At 44.0% G+C, this 22,161-nt stretch overlaps 1 protein-coding gene across 1 annotated transcript in view; it reads left to right on the top strand.

Annotated features, from left to right (window-relative positions):
• Nucleotides 1–7,785: 7,785 nt before the first annotated feature.
• The window catches only part of NT5E (5'-nucleotidase ecto), a 59,087-nt gene continuing 44,711 nt past the window's right edge, over nt 7,786–22,161 (top strand). The window contains exon 1 of the mRNA XM_036248590.1: nt 7,786–8,166. Within this exon, the coding sequence (XP_036104483.1) occupies nt 7,828–8,166 (339 nt within the window). The 5' untranslated portion in view covers nt 7,786–7,827. The remainder of the gene's footprint in view (nt 8,167–22,161) is intronic.

Below are 22,161 nucleotides of genomic sequence, written 5' to 3'. Positions count from 1 at the left end.
TTAAGAGTTCTTTGTATGTTTTACATAACAGTCCTTTATCAGATGTCTTTTACAAATATTTTCTCCCAGTCAGTGGTGTGTCCACTTATTTTCTTGAGATTGTTTTGCATGGCAGAAGTTTTTAATTTTAATAAAGTATGGCTTGTACATTATTTATTTCATGAATCATATCTTCAGTGTTATATCTAAAAAGGCATCACCATACCCCCAAACCTAGATTTTATTCTATGTTTTCTCCTAGGAGTTTTATAGTTTTGTGTTTTACAATTAGATTAATGACTCATTTGAAGTTAATTTTGGGGGAAGGATGGATGTCTGTTCCAGCATCAATGGTTGAAAACACTACATTTTCTCTATTGTATTCTCTTTGCTTTTTTGTCAAGGATCAGTTTACTAATCAGTTTATATTTTTTGTGAGTCATTTCTGGGCTCTATATTCTACTCTACTGATCTATATATCTATTCTTTGTCAGTACTACACTGTCTTGGTTACTGTAGCTTCATAGTAACTCTTAAAGTCATGTAGTGTCAGCCTTCCAGCTTTCTTCTTTTTGTTCACTGTTGTGTTGGCTGTTCTAGGTCTTTGTCTCTACAATCAGTTTGTCAGTATCTGCAAAATAACTTGCTAGGACTTTTATTGGAATTGCACTGAAACTATAGATCAAGTTGGGAAGAACTTGCATCTAGACAACATTGATTCTTCCTATCCATGAAAATCCAGTATCTCTCCATTTATTTAGTTCTTTTATTTCTTCCATCAGTTTTGTCAGTTCCCTCATACAGATCTTATACATATTTTGTTAGATACATACCTGAGTTTTAATTTATAAAGGTGTTAGTGTAAATGGTACTGTGTTTTTACTTTCAAATTCTGCTTATTTGTTGCTGGTATGTAGAAAAACAATTGACTTATTTTTTTACTTTTTATAGTTGATGTATAATTGACATAACACATTAGTTTTGTATATACAACATAATGAATCAATGTTAGTATATATTGAGAAATAATCACCACAATAAGTCAAAGTACCACCTGTCACCATACATTGTTGCAAAAAAATTTTTTCCTGTGATGAGAGCTTTTAAGATTTACTCCATTAGCAACTTTCAAATATGCAACACAGTATTAACTATAGTCACCATGCTGTACATTACATCCTCATGACTTAATTTATTTTATAACTGGGAGTTTGTACCTTTTGACCTCCTTCACTCATTTTGCCCAATCCCCACACGGCTCCCTCTGGCAATCCACCAATTTCTCTGTATTTGTGGTTTTGGTTTTTTGTTTGTTTTTTAGAGTCCACATATAAGTGTAACAATCTTTTTCTTTCTCTGCCTTATTTCACTTAGCATAATGCCCTCAAGTTTCATCCACGTTGTTGAAAACTTGCAAATAGCAAGACTCCGTTCTTTTTATGACTGAATAGCATTCCATTTACACTTCACATTGTTTCCATATTGTGGCTGTTGTAAATAATGCTGCAGTGAACATGGGGGTGCATACATCTTTTTGAATGAGTGTTTTCATTTTCTTTGGATAAATACCCAGAAGTGGAATTGCTGGATCATATGGTAATTTAATTTTTTTATTTTTTCAGGACCCTCCATACTGTTTCCATAGTGGCTGTATCAATTTAAATTCCCACCAACAGTGCACAAGAGTTCCCTCTTCTCCACATTCTCACCAACACTCACTATTTCTTGCCTTTTTGATGATAGCCATTCCTACAGGTCTGAGGTGATATCTCATTGTAGTTTCGATTCACATTTCCATGATGATTAATGATGTTGAGCATCTTTTCATGTGCCTGTTGGTCATCTGCATGTCTCCTTTGGGAAAATGTCTGTTCAGGGCCTCCACTCATTTTTTAATTGAATTGTTTGTTTGTTTTGCTATTGAGTTGTATGAGTAATTTTAATTACAATTGAAATACCCTGTTTTCCCATACTTGCATAGACTTTAACTATTTTTGTTTTTATACAGAAATCCAAGTTCTTGCCATGCCCCAAATTCGCAATTGTGTGTACATTGTAATACTGCACGTATCAGTACAGAATAAAACACAAAATTATATTTTTTAAAATCAAGGTAAATCCATATATTTTCTTGTTTTACTGCATATTATACAATGTTTTAAAAATTATCTTTAAAAATTTTTTAAACATTTAATACAAAATCCCCAAATTTAGATAACGTATTTTTGGCAAAATAGAAATGTCACTTAAAAATGAGAATATTACTAAAGAAAAAGTTTGTTCATGACCCTGGCCAGGTAACTCAGTTGGTTAGAGTGTCTTTCTGATACACTAAGGTTGAGGGTTTGATCCCTGGTCAGGGCACATACAAGAGTCAACCAATGAATACAAAAATAAGTGGAACAACAAAAATCTCTCTCTCTCTCTCTCTCTCTCTGTCTCTCTCTCTCTCTCTCGTTTTTCTAAGATCAATGAATAAAAAATATTTTTAAAAAAGTTTCATTCACACTTTCCAGAATCTAGACTATTTGTCTGTGAAAGGCTTTGGCCTTCAGCCAAGCTTCTTATCAATTCCTTGGCTGCTTCTTATCAGTCCAAACACAAATTGTCTTCTTGATCTTTAAACTCTGCTAGTGAAAAAAAAAAATGAAATTATTATTTTTTTAAAAAAGTTTAAGTCACGTAATATTTATAATTTTATTCACAGACATCCTGGCTAAAAATCAGCAAGCACACAGAATCGAAATGGCCAGCCCATGGTCTGCTGCCCTCCGCAGCTCAATAGCCTGGGCAGCACCGGGAGCAAAGTCAATGCGTGGACAGCTGGATGAGGCCAAGGGTTCACTGTAAGGTTCCTCCCCAGTAACTTTCGCATCTTTCTCCTTATCTTCTCTCTGCTGCCAAAATCCCGAGGCTTTGCTCCTAAGCTGTTTCCACTTAAAAAAGCCTTCAGCTTGTCCAGAAAAATTAATTGGGAAGGGGAAGAATATGTCCTCTTCTATGGTTTAAAAACATAAAAATAAGTGCTCTGTGCCTTCTGCCAGCTGGCATGAGCCTCCTGTCTTGGGTCTCCAATATCCTCCCTCCTTTGACCCAGGGTCAAATCTAAACTCCTTACTTGGGCCCATAAAGTCACTTCTGTTCACCCCTTCAGCATCACATACATGCCCCATACAACAGGTCCTAAAATAATGTTGTTTTGCTCAATGTTATTTCACTACAATGTTGATGGAGTGGGGGGGATTTTGATTCTGTCTGTGTCGATTTTGCAGGTTCTCCCCATGTTGGTGTGGGTTTTCTCTGGATACTCAGGTTCCCTCCACATCCCAAAGATATACATGTGAGTGTAAGGTAGCCAGGCGCCGCAGGTGGGAGGTGGGAAGAAACCGAAGAGCCAAACAGCCGAATAAGCAGAAATCGGGCTTTATTGGGTACACTCCGGGCGGGTTCACAGACTCCGGGGGTCGAGTCCGAGAAGCCGCGCCCGATGCTGGGGTTTGTGATTTTTATATCCACGCCTATGGCAGCGGGAACTTGTTGTTAGGGTTAGGTCCTGAGGGGCTACGCATGGGGGCCCCTGGAATGTGAGTCTATTGTCCCGGAGCAAACAGTTCCTGGACTAGGACAGGAGAATGGGACAGGAGTTGATCTATGAGTTCGGGGCAAACAGTTCCTGAAACAGGGTGGGAGTTTAGGTTGGGTAAGCGAGGTAATGGCTGAACAGTTTGCCTGGCGCCAGTTCCCAGGCTCTTGGACAGTGAGATGAACTGGCATGGCTAAACTGTCCCAGTCTGAATGAGTGTGGGTGTGACCAGCCCTGTGATGGAATGGTGGTCTGTACAGGGTGGGTTTTCTCTTGCACCCTGAGGCTAGGCTCTGGCTACCCATGATCCTGAACTGGAATAAGAGAGTTGGAAAATAATTATCCTACTTGTTTATATTAATCTTTCTTAAATGTATACATAGCTCACATTTGTTTCAATGTTTAATATTAGAAGTGTTTTACATCATTATTTAAAAGTTTGGTGATCATTTTGTGACCAGAAATATGCCTAAGGAACTTAAATCTTGTTTATATCAAGTAGCCTATGATGAAATTGGTTTTATTATACATCTCTTCACTTAAAGTCACAGTTTTCAAGAAACTATGGATGATGTTGATGTAGGCCTTACTGTATATATCATGTCACCAGCCTTGTGATTGCTTCATTTTGACTTCATTTATTAATTTCCTAGGGCTGCCACAACAAAATACCACAAACTGGGTGGCTTAACTAACAGAAATCTACTGGCTCACGGGTCTGGGGGCAAGAAGAAGGGCATCGGGTTTCAGCAGGATTGGTTCTCAGGGTTATGATGGAAAAGTTTGTTCCATGCCTCTCTCCTAGCTTCTGATGGCTTGTGAGCAATCTTTGGCTTTCCTTGAAATGTTCTCCCTGTGCGTGTCTTACCAAGAATCAAAATTCAACTGAGTACATTTTAAAGATTGTAGTGGCTTTATTCAAAGATTCATGAACCAGGCAGCATCCAATCTAGCAGCTAGAAAGGAGCTCTGAAGAAATATACAAGGCAAGAGATTTTATAGGCAGAAGAGAGCAGGAATAAAGAAATTATACAAGGCAACGAAGCAGATTGGGTATTGCAAGTTTATTTTCCTTATAGGGGCTGGCAGGGGTCTATCAGGCAGATTGCCTAACTAATGCTGATCAGGTGATTCCCTACTGACTGGTATAAGACTGCATTTCTAGGGAGTGTTAAATGATTCAGTCATTATAGAGGACAGTATGGCAACATGGAACCATTATATGAGCCAGCAATTCCACTTTTAAGTATCTATCCAAATGAATTGTATTAACCTAAAAATAAAGGTCAAAATGAGAGGAAACAGGCATTTATTTGAGATCCAAAAGAATAGCTATTTGGCAAGCACTCATTTAGGCAGAAATCCAAATAGTGTCCAATTAGGAGGCAAAGGTAAGGGGTATTTATGAGAAAGGGAAATTATTGTATCAAGAGAAGGAAGGCATTTCTATCAGTACAGATAAACTAGTATAGTGATGCTAATTCCAAGGAAAGTTTTTATTCTTCAGATAGGTAGTCATAATATTAGCTTTCTAGTTATCTTTGCAAACAGTGGTTTGGGATACAAGGCTGCTGTGGCCCAGTTCAAAGGTTATTTTGCCCAGTTTTGACATTCCAAAGGTTGGAAGAGTAAGAGATACAAGGCAGTCCTTGTGGTGTGGAAGCTCTGACTCCCTTTTAGAGTGACTTCTTTTAGATTATTTTTCACAATTGAAAGCACAGACTTCATAACGCAGAAACTTTATTTCTTTAACATGACCCTTTCTCCTATATATCTGTTCCCTCCCTTCTTTCATCATTAAGTCGTTAGGACATCAGATTCTGATCAGCATCAAAGTCTTAAGAACAAAGTTTCAGGTCTGTTGACCACAGAAACAGTGTTTTTGTCACACTAAAGATAATAATACGTCAGCTGTGTTTCAGCCCCAGGCCCACATTGACTCTACCAACCACACCCTCACTGACCTAGACAGAATGACATCACGGCTGACATCAGGACCTGATCCAAAGGTCATCTACTCCCTGGTCCCAACCAATCAGTAGAGCCCAGGACCCCAACTCACTTAATCACCATGATTAATAATTTTTCCCATATATAATCTGTCCCTGTGAGGGCCATCTGGGAGCAAGATATTTTAACACAAGCTCACCTGTGACTCTAGACTTGCTGCCATTTCCCTAAAAATAAACCTTTGCTTTCTTTGCAGCAAATTCCTGTTTACATTTGATTGGTATTTGATGCACGCAGGCAAACAAACCACTTTAGTTTGGTAACAACTTAAAAAGATACATGTACACCACATTCAAGAAGCATTATTCACAATACCAAAAGGTGGACACAACCTGATGTCCAGTGATGGATGAATGGGCAAAGAAGATATAATATATACATACAAAGGAATATTGTTCAGTCTTAGGAAGGAGCTTCTGCCCTGGTCTAGGTTGCAGGTTTGATCCCCGCCCCCCCTTCCAGTCAGGGCACATACAAGAATCAACCAATGAATGCATAAGTAAGTAGAACAACAAATCAATGTCTCTCTCTGTCTCTGTGTGTCTCTCTCTTCCTCTCTCTAAAATCAATCAATCAATAATTTTTAAAAAAAAATATTACTGCTTGAAAATTAAAACAACAATGAGGTATCACCTTATACCTGTCAGAATGACCGCCATCAGACAAGTGCTGGCTAGCATGTGGAGAAAAGGGGACTCTAGTACACTGCTGGTAGGAATGCAGACTGGTGCAGCCACTGTGGAAAACACTATGGTGTTACCTCAAAAAATTAAAAATTAAACTGCCATTTGACCCAGTGATCCCACTTCTAGGAATATACCCTAAGAAGCCTGAAACACCAATCTGAAAGAATATATGTGCCACTATGTTCATAGCAGCACTATTTACAATAGCTAAGATCTGGAAACAGCCCAAGTGTCCATCAGTAGATGAGTGGATTAAAAAGCTGTGGTACATATACACAATGGAGTACTATGCAGCTGTAAGAAAGAAAGATCTCTTATCCTTTGAGATGACATGGAGGGACCTGGTATTATGCTAAGCGAAACAAGCCAAGCAGAGAAAGACAAATATCACATGATCTCACATATTTGTGGAATATAATGAACTAAACAAACTGATGAACAAAATAGACCCAGAGACATAGAAGTAGGGTACAGACTGACAAACCTCAGAAGAGGAAGTGGTGGGAGGTGGGGAGAGGTAAACCACAGAACTTATATGCATGCATTCATAACCAATGAACATAGACAACAAAGCTGGGGACAGGGGGTGGGGTGTCAATGGGGGGAAAAGGAGAAACATCTGCAACAAAAATGAATTAATAAACATATTTTTTTAAAAATCAATAAAAACATTTTTTTAAATGATTAAAAAATATTACTGCTTGAACTGAATTTTAAGAAAAGGAAAGAACTTCTGACACATGCTACAACATGGATGAGTCTTGAGGACATAATGCAAAGTCAAGTAAGTCAGTCGCCAACAGACAAATATTGTATAATGCCACTTACATGTGAATCTAAAGTACTCAAATTCATAGAGAGAGAGTAGACTGGTGATTGCCAAGGTCGTGAGGAAACGCGGACTGGATTCGAATAATTTCTGATCTTCTGAGATTCCACGTCTGAACAAAGTGGACTTAGTTCTCATGATGACCGGAAAGAGAGCGGCAGGTGACGTCTCCATCCGTTCGTTGTGGTTCTCACAGCCCCAAAGCCCAGCGCTTCTGTCTTGCGTCTGGCTCTCTTCACTCTTCTCCCCACCCACCCCATGCCGCCCACCTTTCTTTCCACTCCTTTCCGCACCCTCTTTCCCTTCTCCGGTGATACCTCGCACATCCACAAGTTCAACACAAACCGTGCAGTTTCTCTTTAGAAAAATTCGTGCCTCAACGCAGACGAGAGTCAGCGAAGACACAGACGCGGGGTGGACCCTCCAACTCCACCAGCAGTGAGATCGGGCGCCCAGCTTCTAAGGTCGGGTCGGGACGCGGCTGGTGCTCGCTCCTCGCCGGGAACAACCTCCTCACTGTTGCTGCAGGAGCGGGTGGCGGCCGCCAGCGCCGCCGGGGAGCCCCGGCTGCCAGGGTCGGATCGGGTGACCAAGCAGGCGTGCGCCTGACAACCGGGCTGGACTCCGGGCTGACAGAGGGCCCGCCCCGGCCCGCCCCGGACCCGCCCCGCTCTTCAAGGAGCCTGACTCCTGCGCTCGCCAGGTTCGCCTGCACTCGCGCCCACTCCACGCACGGCAGGATGCGTCCCGGAGCTGCACCCACGCCGGCGCTCCGGCTCCTCGCGCTGGGCGCGCTGCTGTGGCCGGCGGCCGGCGCCTGGGAGCTCACCATTCTGCACACCAACGATCTGCACAGCCGGCTGGAGCAGACCAGCGAGGACTCAAGCAAGTGCGTGGACACCACCCGCTGCGTGGGCGGCGTGGCCAGGCTGTACACCCAGGTGCAGCGGATCCGCCGCGCAGAGCCCCACGTGCTTCTGCTCGACGCGGGCGACCAGTACCAGGGTACCATCTGGTTCACCGTCTACAAGGGAGCTGAGGTGGCGCACTTCATGAACGCCCTGGGCTACGATGCCATGGTAAGCCGGTGGCTAACGCGGAGCCCCGGGGTAGGAGTCCGGACGGAGAGAGAAGCCGGGTGGAGAAGGAGCTGATGGCACGGCACGGGGTGGAAGTCTAGCACCTGGGAGCGATGTGGGGAGAAAGCAAGACTGGCCGGTGTGCCAGGCAGCTACAGACACAGAAGTCTCTTGGATGATGCGTCTTACGTGTATTGAAGTTGAGCTCCCGCCCTGAGATTTGGGTATTTAGAGGAGCAGGACCCAGCCCTGTTTATTAGAAGGTTCAGCTGGGGTGCGTCGGAGTTTGACAACTATCCAGTGCCAGGGACCCAAGTAGACCTGTCAGCATCTCTCATTTACTGCTCCAACAATCAAAGAATGCTTTATCTCGATTTTATTGGAAAGAAAACTCGGGATCAAAGAGGTTGAGTACATTATCCTGGGCACCAGCACCAAAAGAGGGAGACTGGATAAATGTGGATTCTAGCCCTTTGACATTGGAGTTTGACCTTGATTGAGTTCTCAGCCTTGGGTTAGAGTCCCTGCTCAGCTACCTCACGTGTTCAAGTTAGTTACTCTCTCAGTGCCTCAGCTCCAGCCTCTGTAATGCGGGGATAAGAACTGTATCTACCTCACAGGGTTGCCTAGCATATAGTATATGCAGCCTCTATAATGTTAGTTCTTATTTTTAACAGACACTGCTGTGTAAATGTAAGAAAAGAAACTTCCAGAGGCTCAAAATGCTGAAAACCCAGGGGTTTCGAAGGATTTCAATAAAATCAGGTTAGCAATAGAGATTTAGGAAGAGTTCGATTTAAGAGATGAAGGACTCTTAGAACATGTGCAAGAGTTTAAGTCCAAGCTCCCAAGTGCTCTGTTATAGATGATGCCTTATTTGTTGGACTGAATTTTAGAGAAGTAGCAGAGGTGGGTTACACAGTAATAAATAAGTATAAGCAAAACATGTATGGTTTGTTTGTTTAAGCAAACCACCACCACCCAAATGTAACCCTGTGTAAAATCCTAGAGGAAAGGAATTCTGTGGAGACACTGGGAACAAGAAATCTTAGGAGCTTCAGAAGAGAAAGAACAGAGCAAGGGTCCAGGGAAATCTGTGAAGTCCACACCCGTGGAAGGGAAGGAGGGGTGTGGTCCAGTCTGGGATACAGAGGCCTAATAATATACTTTGTACCAGAAGAGCACAGAGGTCAGCAAAGCACAATGTTGTATTTTTTCCTGGAAACTTGGAGAAAGGGGGACAGGAAAAGATGATAAGAGGGTAGAGTTGTTTAGTTTTGGTTTTTTCTTCAATAAGAAAGCTTGTTTCAGAGGGATGAGAGATAGCTACTCTCCATTATGACTGTTGGATTTAAGGTTATCAGAACCGCGCGAAGCAGCAGCAATTCAAAGGGATCCCTAAATCCCAGAGCTTATCTGGGGGGCTCACCAGCCTCTGGACTCCACAGAAGAATTGTGAGTTTCAAGAACTCTGTGTGGTCTCAGCCTTGGTGTCTCCACAGCTCCACCTGTCTGATGCTTTGCACACGGTAATGGCAGAATAAATATTTATCTAATTACATTGTTATTAGCCTACTTCTCTATTTCCCCTCCAGAAGGGTAGAATAAACCTTACATGAGTTTGTTTTAATTTCACATATAAACCACAGCTTTGTAAACTTTTCTCTTTGTGATACCCTTTTCTCTACAGTTATGTCAACTCCTTTTGGTGGGGAAAGGGGTTGGAAAATTCATAGTTTTCTGTAATGATACTGTTTTCCCCTTAAGCCAAATTGAGCTTGTGGTGTTACTCATCTTACAAGTGTTTATACAGGACTCTGGTGGGAATGGGACAATCTGCAAGTTCTAGCCTAACACCACCAGAAATGTTTAGAATGCTTTTTGCTGGATGGAGGTATACTTATGTAGTTGGCAGGGTGCAAAGAGGGTGAGGAGCTCCAACAATAAGTCTGGCTGAAAGCCACCTTCCTGAAAACATCTCATCAGGACTTTGTGCAAGTCTAGAGTTTGGCAAACATAATTTGACCTGCCTAAAATCCTTGTAATGCTTTAGCATGTGCTAAAACTCTGCCATATTTCTGTTTTACAGGAATTTTTTACTGTCATTTTGTTTATACGCCTCTCAGGGAATTTATTAATGTTCTGCTGTGAAGGTTCCCCCACCCACCCGCCCGCCACATGTTGAATCTCAGGAAGCTGGAGATTCTGATTAGTGAAAAACAGTTGTGGAGGGGAATCTCCAGTTCTCTAAAAGCTGGACCTAGTTAGAGGAGCCGCAGATAAGGACTCAGGGGTGTGGGTGGCAAAGAGGAAGTTACTAGAACCCAGCTAAACCCTAGGAGTTCCCTCCACACTAGTGTCTGAGGAAGTGTAGACTTCCTAGACCTGCTGCATCCCGTGAGCGCTGCTGGAGCCGTTCTGACAGCCCTGGAGGCCCCAGGAGACTGCAGACCTCCTGGACCTGCTGCGAGGCAAAAAGCTCTAGAGGGAGGATGTCGAAAGCAGTGGAAGGACTGGTGTCCCCAGACAGCAGGACGACAAGGTGGATGCACTCACAATGTGAGTGAGACCAGGTTACTTCCTCCGACCTCAAATTCCCTACCTGTAAAACAGGAGGGATAACCCCCACCATGCACATAGGATTTTTGTGACCAATACATGTGATAATTAATGCTGACTTATAGTAAGTGCTCAGTAGAAGTTCATTCCCTGTGTTATGCAAAAAAAATGGGGGGGGGGTTGTTGAGAGAAAGGGAAGGCTTGGGTTTTGCAGCTATCAGTTTATCTGATTGGGACAGCCTGGCACAACCTACCTTCCTCCTCCATCCCCTCCACCATCTTTTCTAAGTCTCGTTGTCTAAACTATCCTTAATGTGCACTCATTGAGCAGACTTATGAACTATGCCCCCCTTTCCACCAAGCACAAAGCCAAATGAATTCATCTCCGCAAGTGAGAGTCTCCCCAAGGAGGTGGGTGGGCTGAGGGAGATAAGGTCAGCCTCCTCTCTAGCTGCCCCTGATTCTGAGGCCCTGGCCCCTCAGCTCACTTTCTGTCCAAAAGACTGCAGCCTGAGCCCTGACAAATTGCTCCAGGGTGCCTGAGCCAGCCCCTGGGGTGGGGACAGTCGCCCCTGTCTTTAATTCACCCAGGGAACCCCTAGTCAAGTAACCACACCCCACGTAGGCAACCATTCTAATACATTAGATGTTCATGCTTTGTTTCTGTGTGCACTTGCAGACCCTTTGTTGTTGTTTGAGGTGCTTGTATTTTTAAACTATGTTACTCACCCTGTTATTCAGCTCATTTGGCTTCTTTGTCCTAAACTGGTTGTACGATTTGTCCCTGTCATTCTTTGTCTACCATGCACGTACATATACTGTGCATTGTGCTTCACAGAGACCTCCACAGACTTTACCATCTCCTCCCGCCCAGAGATGGGTCCACTTGGAGATCACACAAATTATGCTGCCAATTCCTCAAGAATGCTGCTCCAAATAGCCTCCTGCAGGTCCCACCTGCGAGGACTTCTTTGGGATCTATGTGCAAGGGCAGGGTTGCTGGCCACAAGCATGTGTATACTGACTTAGACTAAGGCCTGCCTGATTGCTTTCCTGGGTGACTGGATCCACCACCACTCCTGATCCCCGCCAGCCTCATCCTCACGAGGATGTGAATCCCATATCCTTACCGATTCTTTGCAGCACTGTCCAGCTTTCCAGTAGGTATAAAGTGGCATCATTGTTTGATCTTGTATTTTCTAATAAATCGTGAGTTTGATATGTTTGTTGACTTTTTCGGATTTCCTCTTCCCTAATTGCATGTTCACATTCTTTACCCTTTTTGTAAAATTGAGTTTGCTCTATATTTCTTAATTTTCAGAAGTTCTAGGTATTGATCTGTGATCAATTTTAAGCTTTAAAAATATCTTCTGATTGTGTTACGTCTATTAGCTTTATCTATAGTGTCCTTAATTGAACAGAAATCCTTCATTTGATGTAATCAAATTAATCTTTTTTTTTTTTGCCTTGTGGTTTGTGTTTTTGAAAGTTTACAAGAGTTTATTAATTTGGAGCATATTACCTCTCTGCCTTTTGAGGATGATAATTTATAATCTGGGGCTGTGACATCACCTCTCCGAGTCACTAGCTTCTCATCTGTAAAATAAAAGGTCTGAGCCAGCTCATTTTTGAGGCTCCTCGCATCTCTAAACAGATGGTGTTCCTAAGAAATGTTTCGATTCATTTAAAGGGTAAGAGGAGGAGGCAGAGGTGCAGAGGCAGGAACCTGCACGGTGCACCAGCCCGGACCATGGCGAGTGGCAGCAATCCAGGAGCTGAGGCTGGGTACAGCTTACAAGCCACCTTGAAGAGCTCGGGCTCTCCTTTGTTGTCAGGGGCCCCATGGGAAGTTTCTGGGGAGAGCCTGACTGTGGGGAAAAAATGAAATATTTGGTCTTTATCCCCAGTTCCTGGGAGTGTCTTTTATATGCTAACAAGATGACTGATGGCTGGAGACCCCTAGATAGTTTCAGAATGAGGGCTGGTGGCCAGAAAGACCAAGCCATGATTAGAGTGTTGGAACTTTCAGCCTCCCTTCAACATCCTGGGGTGGGAGAGGGACCAGAGATTGAGCTGATCACCAATGGCCAATGATTTAATCAATTGTGCCTTTGTGATGAAGCTTCCACTAAAAATCCCTAAGTGATGGGGTTCAGAGAGCTGCTGGGTTAGTGAACACATTGAGGTGCTGGGATGGTGGTGTGTCCAGAGAGGGCGTGGAAACCCCCCCCCCCCCACTCACCCTTTACCTCCTGCATACCTTGCCCTATGCATGTCTTTCCGTTAGCTGTTCCTGAGTTGTATCCTTTATAACACACCAGTAACAGTAACTAAAGCACTCTCTTGAGTTCTGTGAGTCGTTCTGTGGAGGTTTGGTAGCTGACTGGTCAGAAGTAGGTGGCCCAGAACTGGCGACTGGCATCTGACGTGGGGGCAGTCTTGTAGGACTGAGTCTTACCCTGTGGGATCTCATGCCCACTCCACGTAGATAGTGTCAGAATTGAATTGAACTGTTGGACACCTAGTTGGTGTCTGCCGAGAATTGGTTGATGTGAAGAAAACCTCTCAGCAACATAGAAGAATCACAATTTGGGAAGATGAGAAGAAGTGGATGGAAGGAGAAGATGCCACAGAAGAGGCTGGGAGAAGAGGCAGGACAGTCGTGTAGGTGTGAGATGCTAAGAACTGAACTGTGACGATAGGAAAAGAAAGGCTGGATCGAGGGGAGCCGGTTCCAATAGGAGGCAGTATGACCTATGGTTAAAAGAATAAAGTCCCTGGTGATTCCGTCTGGAATCAAGTCCTCTCCCTGCCTCTTAGAATCTATGGACTGTGAGCAGACCATTTAATGTCATGAAGACTCCATTTCCACATAGGTGAGGTGGTTGTGATGACTGTCTTCATCCGTTAGGATGAAGAGATGATGACACACGTCAAGTGCTTAGCACTGTGCAGGCCCACAGTAAAGGGTCAGTAATTGCTGGCCATGCTCACCTTCTGTTGACAGGAATGGGTTAGGAGAGGGTGTAATCAAGTGGTGACTAAGAGGGTTCAAGTCGGGGGACTGGGAGAGTCAGCAGGCTTTGACACTACTACACAGGCACACGATCCCTCTACTTTAGCTAAAGTCTGCTTTTTGCAGCACTGAGATGCAATGTAAAGGCTTTTTCCGGGCTTACTGGACATGGTTGGACACCCATGTCGCTGTGACAAATAGGGACATAGGAGAGGGATTTGCATAAGATGTCAGGACACCCAGGGTTACGGCTTGTCTCTTCCAACTCATTAGTTATGTGAGTGTGGACAGCAGGTTCCTCATCCATGAGATCGGGAACTGGAGAAGGTGGTCTGTTGCATGTCATTTCTCAGTATGTCAACCCCTGCCCTGCCTTCTGTCTTGCTTCTAATCTGCCTATGTAACTTGGTTTGCCCTGGGACTTAATTTTACACACAGTTTTAATTTTGCTTGACAACTCTCTTACTTCTCCCTCACAGTTACTTTCATGGCAGCTATTTCTTTGTGGAGAGATGGTTTGGGTCTTTTCCCACTGTTTCCGGATAAAGAGGGTCCCAGGTGGGAGTGTTACCCTATTAGTAACAGAAAATGATGGCCTAAGGAATGCAAGAGGATGAGCCTAATTTCAAACTTTTGTCCTTGTGGCTCATTTCTTCATTCAGTCTACAAATATTCACTAAGCACCACCATGTGCCAGGCTCAATGCTAAGTACTGAGGACAGTGAACAAGACCTGCTAGGGTGACACCTACTGCTCTGTAGATGGAGGAGGAAGTGCCCATTCGACCCCTTCTTAACCAAATAAAGAGGTTAGGTAAGACCTATGAAGGATGGCAGATAAGCAAAGCAAAGCAGAAATGACTGCAATTCTAACACCCATGCATAGGGATTGAGACAATGAGCATGTTCTCTCTCCTGCCCAGAAAAAAAATCCCTGAAATAAAGAGAAGTCACCTTCTATTCAAGTGCTTACAAATAAAATTCTTTTTCTTACAAAAGAATAGCAATGCTAGTTTGAGAAGACTGAAAGAGACATCCTGATGGCAATAGTATTTTTTAAAAGGCCAAGAAGGTTGGTAGTATTTCTAATGTTCATACCTCAGGAGTTGCAACTGTCTGGAGTTGTGGATGCCCAAGCCTCAGCGATGTGGTCCTGTGTGTGTGGTTATGGCCCCTCTGCTTCTTCTGTTCCATTCTGAACAGGGCTGGGTGAGACTGACCTCAGGAAATCAAAGGCAGCCCTGGTCGGTGACTCAGTTCATTGGAGTGTCCAATACACCAAAAAGGTTGCGGTTCAATCCCAGGTCTCGGGGCATGTACAGGAGGCAACCGATCGATGTCTCTCTCACATCAATGTTTCTTTCTCTCCTTCTCTCTCTTAAAAAAAAATCAATAAAAACATACCCTCAGGTGAGGATTTAAAAAAGAAGAAGAAGAAGAAAGCAAAGGCAGCTTCTTAGCTCATCTTTTCCTGTTCCAGCATCTGTGTTTGCTTAACTGAAAATGGGAAAGAGCCAAATACACATCAAATTGGCAGCTTTCCGTACTTCACTCACCAATACGTCTGAAGGCTGTGTAAATTCCTTCCTCTATTTTCTTCAACTGCAGTGCTAGAATTTAAAAGTTCTCTTGATACTTCACTTGAGTAATTACTTCTATACATAATACAAGCATTAGCTGGAGCCCTCTAGCCCCTCAGAGATGTAGTTAAACCTGCCTAAACCTCAATTAGTTGAGCAAGTAAATGTAACATTGATATGCATGTTTTGCATGTGTGGAGAGTTTGTCCATCTGATGTAAAAAATAAAAAATGCTCTCTGTTCAGCACTCATTTATTTATTCATTCAACCAACACTGAAGTGCAGTTGAGCTGGTCTGAGCCCTGCAATTATTTCTGCCATTCAATCAGAAGTCACATTCACCTGCCAGGGCTGACAAGCCCTGGCCCCAGACTAGGGGGTGGAGCACACCCCAAAACCTGAAGAGGCCTACAATGCCGGAAATGTATCAACAAAACCATACATAATTTGTAATCATCCCCTCCAAAGTAAGGTCATTGTTGAGTCTTCCTGGGTGATTAGGAACTGAGCCCCATTGTGTAATACACCAGGCTTTCCCTTAACCCTCAGATTATAGGGTGGACTGCAACCTCCAGTCCTTAATGGGGTGAGCTAGTGTAAATGACTAAATTCATGCATTGCAAATTTCTGACTAATGGCTCTCTGACATTATTACTGTTGGTATCTGTGCATTAAAACAAATTCTTTTCTTCTGCATCATGCAAATTGCACTGCTCTAACATCAGTTCTTTTATTTGTTTTCCTTCCGACATTGCGTTTGAGCGTCTTGTCTTCACTTGGAACGTTTTGACTACCTCAGTGCGCACGTTGTCATCTCCTCATTTGTTTCTACAGGTGACAGCATTTGCCCGTGAGCTGCCCCTGACTGGTGCCATGGAGGTAAAGCTCACACTCGGAGCCCCTCCGGTCCCTAACGGACAGGTGGCAGGTGTGCCTGCATCTTTGCCAGGCTGTCTCACACAGGTCCCTCGTGGTGCCCGTGTGGTGCATGGACGGATGGGTGGATGTGCTATGTCTTGCTCTCTCCCTGTTTGCCCTGTCAGTTTCCTGAGAGCTGGGACCGTAGCCTCATGACTTGGCATTCTAGGACACTGTAAGAGACTAGTGTTGTTGAAGGATACCATCCCTTCTGGGTGTTTACATCAGCGGCAGCTTTGCAGAATGCTTAAGTCCCTGGATGCTGAAACCTCACTACCCCTGTTCACTACCTTGCTCTGAAGCATGCTAGTGGAGTAAGCTCCATGCCTTAGTTTCCCCATCTCTGAAAAGGACAAATAATGGCACCTACCTCATTGCATCATAAGAATTTAATAAGTTAATATGTCAACAGGGCCTGGCCATGTAGCATGAAAGTATTAATTATTAATATTTCTTTTTGTCATTAAAAAATATATATTCTCACCTTGGCCAGCATGGCTCAGTTGGTTGTGCTGTCATCCCACACACCGAAAGGTTACTGGTTCAATTTCCTGTCCGGCACACACCCAGGTTGAGAGTTCCATCCCTGGTCAGGGTGCTTGTGGGAGGCATCCAACTGAAGTTCCTCTCTCACACTGATATTTCTCTCTCTCTCTCTCTCTCTCTCTCTCTCTCTCTCTCTCTCTCTCTCCTCCTCCTCCTCTCCTCCTCCTCCTCCCTCTCCCTTTCTCTCTCTCTAAAATCAATCACATTTTTTTTTTAAATCTTCTCTTTCTTGACATGCCCTTATGCCAAGTTCACTGGTAGTTTTGACAGTCTCCTGTGAACAACGCTGAGGCTATGAAATGCCCCCCTTTCTAATTCAGGTGTCCTTTAATAGACCAAATAGTTGGTCTCCTCAGCAGATTTCTGACAGAAAGAGACTTTTCAAAATGTTCTGTGTTCTCCCTAACTGCCATTATGAAATCTAAATAATGTTCACATGTGCACACCCAAGACACATAGAGAACAGTTCAACACACTTTTTTTTTTTTTTTTACTGTACCTGTTCCATTCACAAACAAATGCCAATAAGATATTAGTAGAAATAAAAATAAAAACACAAGAAATGAAGAGAGCAGAGCCAGGTCATTGAGTGCCCTGGAGGGGCTGCCCGAGGCTCGGGCGTGAACTGTGATGCGACCTCCTGAGCTTTCCACTTGCTTCCAGGCAACTCGGTTCCCTCTCATTTTGCAACTAAGTTATTGCTTAACTACTTTACTAGTTTGTTTTTATATCCTGCCTTCTTTTGAAAAGTTTTAATGGCTCACATACCAAATCATAGTGTGACATGGAACCCGTTTAAAGGGAGCAGGGGAGTGGGTGGTTTTATTATCCGTTCAGTAAATATCTGCTGGGCCCTGGTGGGTACAGGAAAAGTCAACACCACTCCTGCCTCTGGCAGATGTGAGGACAGACAGCCATGCCGAGGACTAACTGCCAGAGACGTGCGTACCAGGTATGACAGGCGCACAGAGCGGCGGGCATCGCCAGTGGGTGGGCACTGAGACTTCTCTAGGAAGTCAGGCTTGAGCTGCATCTAAGGCAGCTCATTGCACTACAGTGGTTTTGTGTTCCCAGAACTCAGAGTCCCTGAAATTTGAACAAAAAAACGAGGCAGCTCTTGGAGATCGGGGAGGGGCTGTCCAGGGAGTCAGGACTGGGGTTTGGGTGGGCAGTGGGAAGTCTTGGAGAGACTTGAAGCGGAAAGTAGTCTGGCAGCCTGTGGTGAACGGATGGGAAGTGTGGGAGCCTGGTGGCCGGGAAACCAGCTAGTAGACTCAGGAAAGGGCCGGGTGAGCAGCGATGAGTCAGAGTGAAGCAGTGGAGTGTGGTGAAGAAGACCATTTGGGGTTGGGGCAGGAGCAGAAGCAACAGGATTTGAGACTGGTTGGCTACCATTGAGGGCTGCGGAGGGGAAAGGGGTAGGGCTGCTGCGTTTCACTGCTTCTTCGGGTGTTTCTCTGTGGTGGTGGAGGCTCTTCCCCAACACCTGGGAGCACGTGCATCCACACAAGTGTCTCATTCATAAGTTACTAGGAGTTAGTGCCCTTCTCTGGGTGTTTCACCTGGTAGGGGTGCACTGGCCAGCAGAGAGGGAGGAATGGGGAGCCACGAGGGGGAGTCTGGGAGAAAGGGTGGTCACTACCAACTCACTCCCAGATGGCTCCACCTAATGTCCCCTGAAACAAGAAACGGGAATGTGGTCCAGGCCTCTGTCCCACCAGCCTCTCTGGGCCTATGTATTTTCAGTGTCTGTAACCCACTTGGCCTGGTTTCAAGCTGGGCAGGCCTGAAATGGAGAGGGGGAGGGGCCCTTTCAAAACTTGGAAAACAATCTACATTTTCTGGTAAAACTTGAAATAAAAATTCTGCTGCAGGTCGAGGCAAATTAGGCAAGGCTGCTGCATCAGCAGTGTCAGAGCTGGGCCCCAGTGACCCCACAGCTTCATTTATCTGGGGACACATCTCCCAGCTGGGAAGGCCAACGGCGTCCTTGGCCTGTGAGGCTTACCAGCTTTCAGGGCCTGGAGGCTGGCTTGCTGTTTGTGGCCCGATTCCCTGAGGAAATTATCATTCTGTGGCTTCTGTGACCATTCACTAGGGGTTTCAAAACAGAACTCTTCACTAGTTTGGCACCAAAGACCAGAGAGCCAGTGTCTTTTTCTTGTTTTTGTTACAGATGTTTCTCCTTTTCCCCCCACCGATTCCCCACTCCCCACCCTCCCCGCCCTGTCCCCGGCTTTGTTGTCCATGTCCACTGTTCATGCACACATGCATATAAGTTCTGTGGTTTATCTCTCCCCCACCACCCCCTCCTCTGGGGATTTTCAGTCTGTACCCCACTTCCACATCTCTGGGACTACCCCATTCCTCAGACTGTTATGTTCATTATATTCCACAAATAAGTGAGATCATATGATACTTGTCTTTCTCTGTTTGGCTTGTTTTACTTAGGATAATACTTTCCAAGTCAACAAATCATCAAACAAGTGTTGGTGAGGGTGTGGAGAAAGGGGACTCTAGTACACTGCTGGTGGGAATGGAGACTGGTGCAGCCACTATGGAAAACAATATGGTGTTTCCTCAAAACATTAAAAAGTGAACTGCCATTTGACCCAGTGATTCCACTTCTAGGAATATACCCTAAGAAGCCTGAAACACCAATCAGGCTACACCATGTTTGTAGTAGCACTATTTACAATAGCTAAGATCTGGAAACAGCCCAAATGTCCATCAGTAGATGAATGGACCAAAAAGCAGTGGTACATATACACAATGGAGTACTATGCAGCTTTAAGAAAGATCTCTTATCCTTTGAGTTGACATGGAGAGAGCCTTGTAGCCGGTTCCCGTTGCAGCATTCAGACTGCATGACCCAGGTACAGAAGTCCAGGTTCCATGGGAGGCTGTGGGGGCAGCTGGCACAGGGCTGAGCACCAGCGACTCCAGCCTTGGGATTAAATCTCTCTTTCTCTCTCCTGCTCACCAATTATTTATTGACTTGTTCATTCATTCAGTAAATACTTACCTATTATTCCACCTGTTTTAGGTACATTTTAAATGGATTTTGAGGGCCAATTAATGAATATTATTTAATAACAGGGAGAGAGATTGCTTTGAGCAATCAAATGTAACTGGGGAAATCAGAAAAGGGAAGATTTCTCCATAAAAACAAAGTACTCCAGAATCATGACAGGCTTTCAGGAAGTCGGCCCCCGTGTTCTGCTTCTGCAGGCAGGAGCAGGTATCAACACCAAAGCCCAGGCCTCGATCCTCCTGCCCTGGGCACCACCACTGACCCACTCCCACACCACGTGCTTTGTTTCCCTCCCTCTCACCCTGAGGAGAGTCCTCACTATTTCTTCTGCTCACCCATTTACTCACTACCAATGAGAGCATTTGTCTATGGGTGAAAGCAGGAAATGAATTAAATGGCTGCTCCTCCAAGGATGAGCTTTGAGGGTGAAAACATGTGATTTGGCGCATAGCCTCAGAGGATGGCGTGGCCAGCCAGCAGACTGGCTGAGTGACTACTGAATTCAGTGGCAGAAGCCATCCGCACCATTCCTAGAACGAGCATGGTGAAGACAGAAAAGTCAGAGAGAATTCTTTCTTCTTTATTTGAAAGTATTGATTGCCTCCAGCATTTGTTACTCACTGAGGACATATTTTACTGTTGCTAAAAGTCATTAAAGAGATTCCACACGTAAAATTATGATCATAGCGTAAGCATGAAAAACTCTTTCATCTCAAGTGTCAGTGTCTAGTTGATTGACAGTAACTCCCTGCAGGGGCAGGATAAGCATGACTCTGAGGCTCAGTCCAAACTCAGTGGGAAAGGCTGACTCAATCAACGCATTAGCATCTGCCATGGACATTATATTCCTATGATTCTGGTGTTGGAGATACTGCAGGTTGGGGGAGAGTGGCATTATGGCATCATGCATTTGTTTGCACTACAGTTTGGGTGGATATGAGGTACCTTTAATTTAATTTGGTATCCAAAAGATGATAACTGAATATTAGGTTAAATTCTTGTTGGGGTACAATGCATTGGATATAAATGATTAGAGATGTGATCACCTCATAGTTATCTGAAAATTTATCTAAATAAGGAAATTGCATATCCCCTAAAAAAAAAAGGTAGATTTTGGCCTGTGTCCAGAATTTATGAGAATTTCAAACCAAAGTTTAGACACAAGTTTTTCCTCTTAATGGCAGGGTATTTCTAATAATCAAAACAAGAAATTTGGCCCTGGCTAGTTGGGCTCAGCAGTTAGAATGTCAGCCCACAGATCACAGTGTCAGGGGTTCAATTTCCGGTCAAGGACATGTACCTGAGTTACAGGTTGGACGCCCAGCCCTGGTTGGAGTCATGTGGGAGGCAACCAATCAATGTGTCTCTCACATTGATGTTTCTCTCTCTCTCTCTCTCTCTCTCTCTCTCTCTCTCTCTCTCTCTTCCTCTCCCTTCCTCTCTCCCTCCCTCTCACTATATCTAAAAATCAATGGAAAATATCCTTGGGTGAGGATAAACAATAAATAAATAAACAAGAAATTTGGAGTCAGAAGTCTTAGAATATCTTCATTGTTCCATTGCCGATTCATACAAACCCTCTGGTATTTATCCTTAGTCAACAGAAAGTTTCTCCAACATCGCTGTACTTTCACAAACTATCCACATCAAATGTAAATATTGACAAATACCGCAGAAGGTGCTAAAAAACATCAGACTGTATTCCTCAGCGTTCATTTGGCAGCAATGGGATTTTGAGTCACAGAAGAAGCAAATCTCCTCTCTCTCGTGTGATTTCATTTGTTTTTAACTTTAAACAGCAGGCAGCCTCTCAGGTGTCTGGGTGATCCAATATCCTGGGCTGGGCTAGCTGGAGAGTGGAGAAAGTTTCTTTTATACAAAATCATCAGGTTTGGGGTTTGCTTAGTAGTCGTTTAGGCTTCTCCTGCTTGAAGGCAGCAGTAAGGGTGAGGAGCTGGGTCACATCATATTTCTATGATTCTGCTATCCAAAAGATGATAATCGAATGTTAAGTTAAATTCTTTTTAGCATACAGTGCAATGGAAATAAATGATTAGAGATGTGATCACCTCATAATTGCCTGAAAATTTGTCTGAGTAAAGAAATTACTTGGAGGTAGTGAAGAAGGTCATTTACTAGGCTCAACTCCCTTAAATGACAGAAAGGTATATTGGCATCTGCCGTGGACAGAGGAAGAGGTAGGGCAGTGAAATGTAGGGTTTGTAGTAAAAATATACAGGGTTACTATGGGCTAGAATTAGTGAATGAGTAGGGTTAGTGAACAAATGAACCTCACAGTAGAAATAAAATGTTTAGAAAGCAAAAAAAAAAAAAAAACTAGAA

This window comes from Molossus molossus, unplaced genomic scaffold, assembly GCF_014108415.1.
Source record: "Molossus molossus isolate mMolMol1 unplaced genomic scaffold, mMolMol1.p scaffold_m16_p_8, whole genome shotgun sequence".
NCBI lineage: Eukaryota > Metazoa > Chordata > Mammalia > Chiroptera > Molossidae > Molossus > Molossus molossus.
This window is presented reverse-complemented; position numbering and strand designations above follow the sequence as displayed.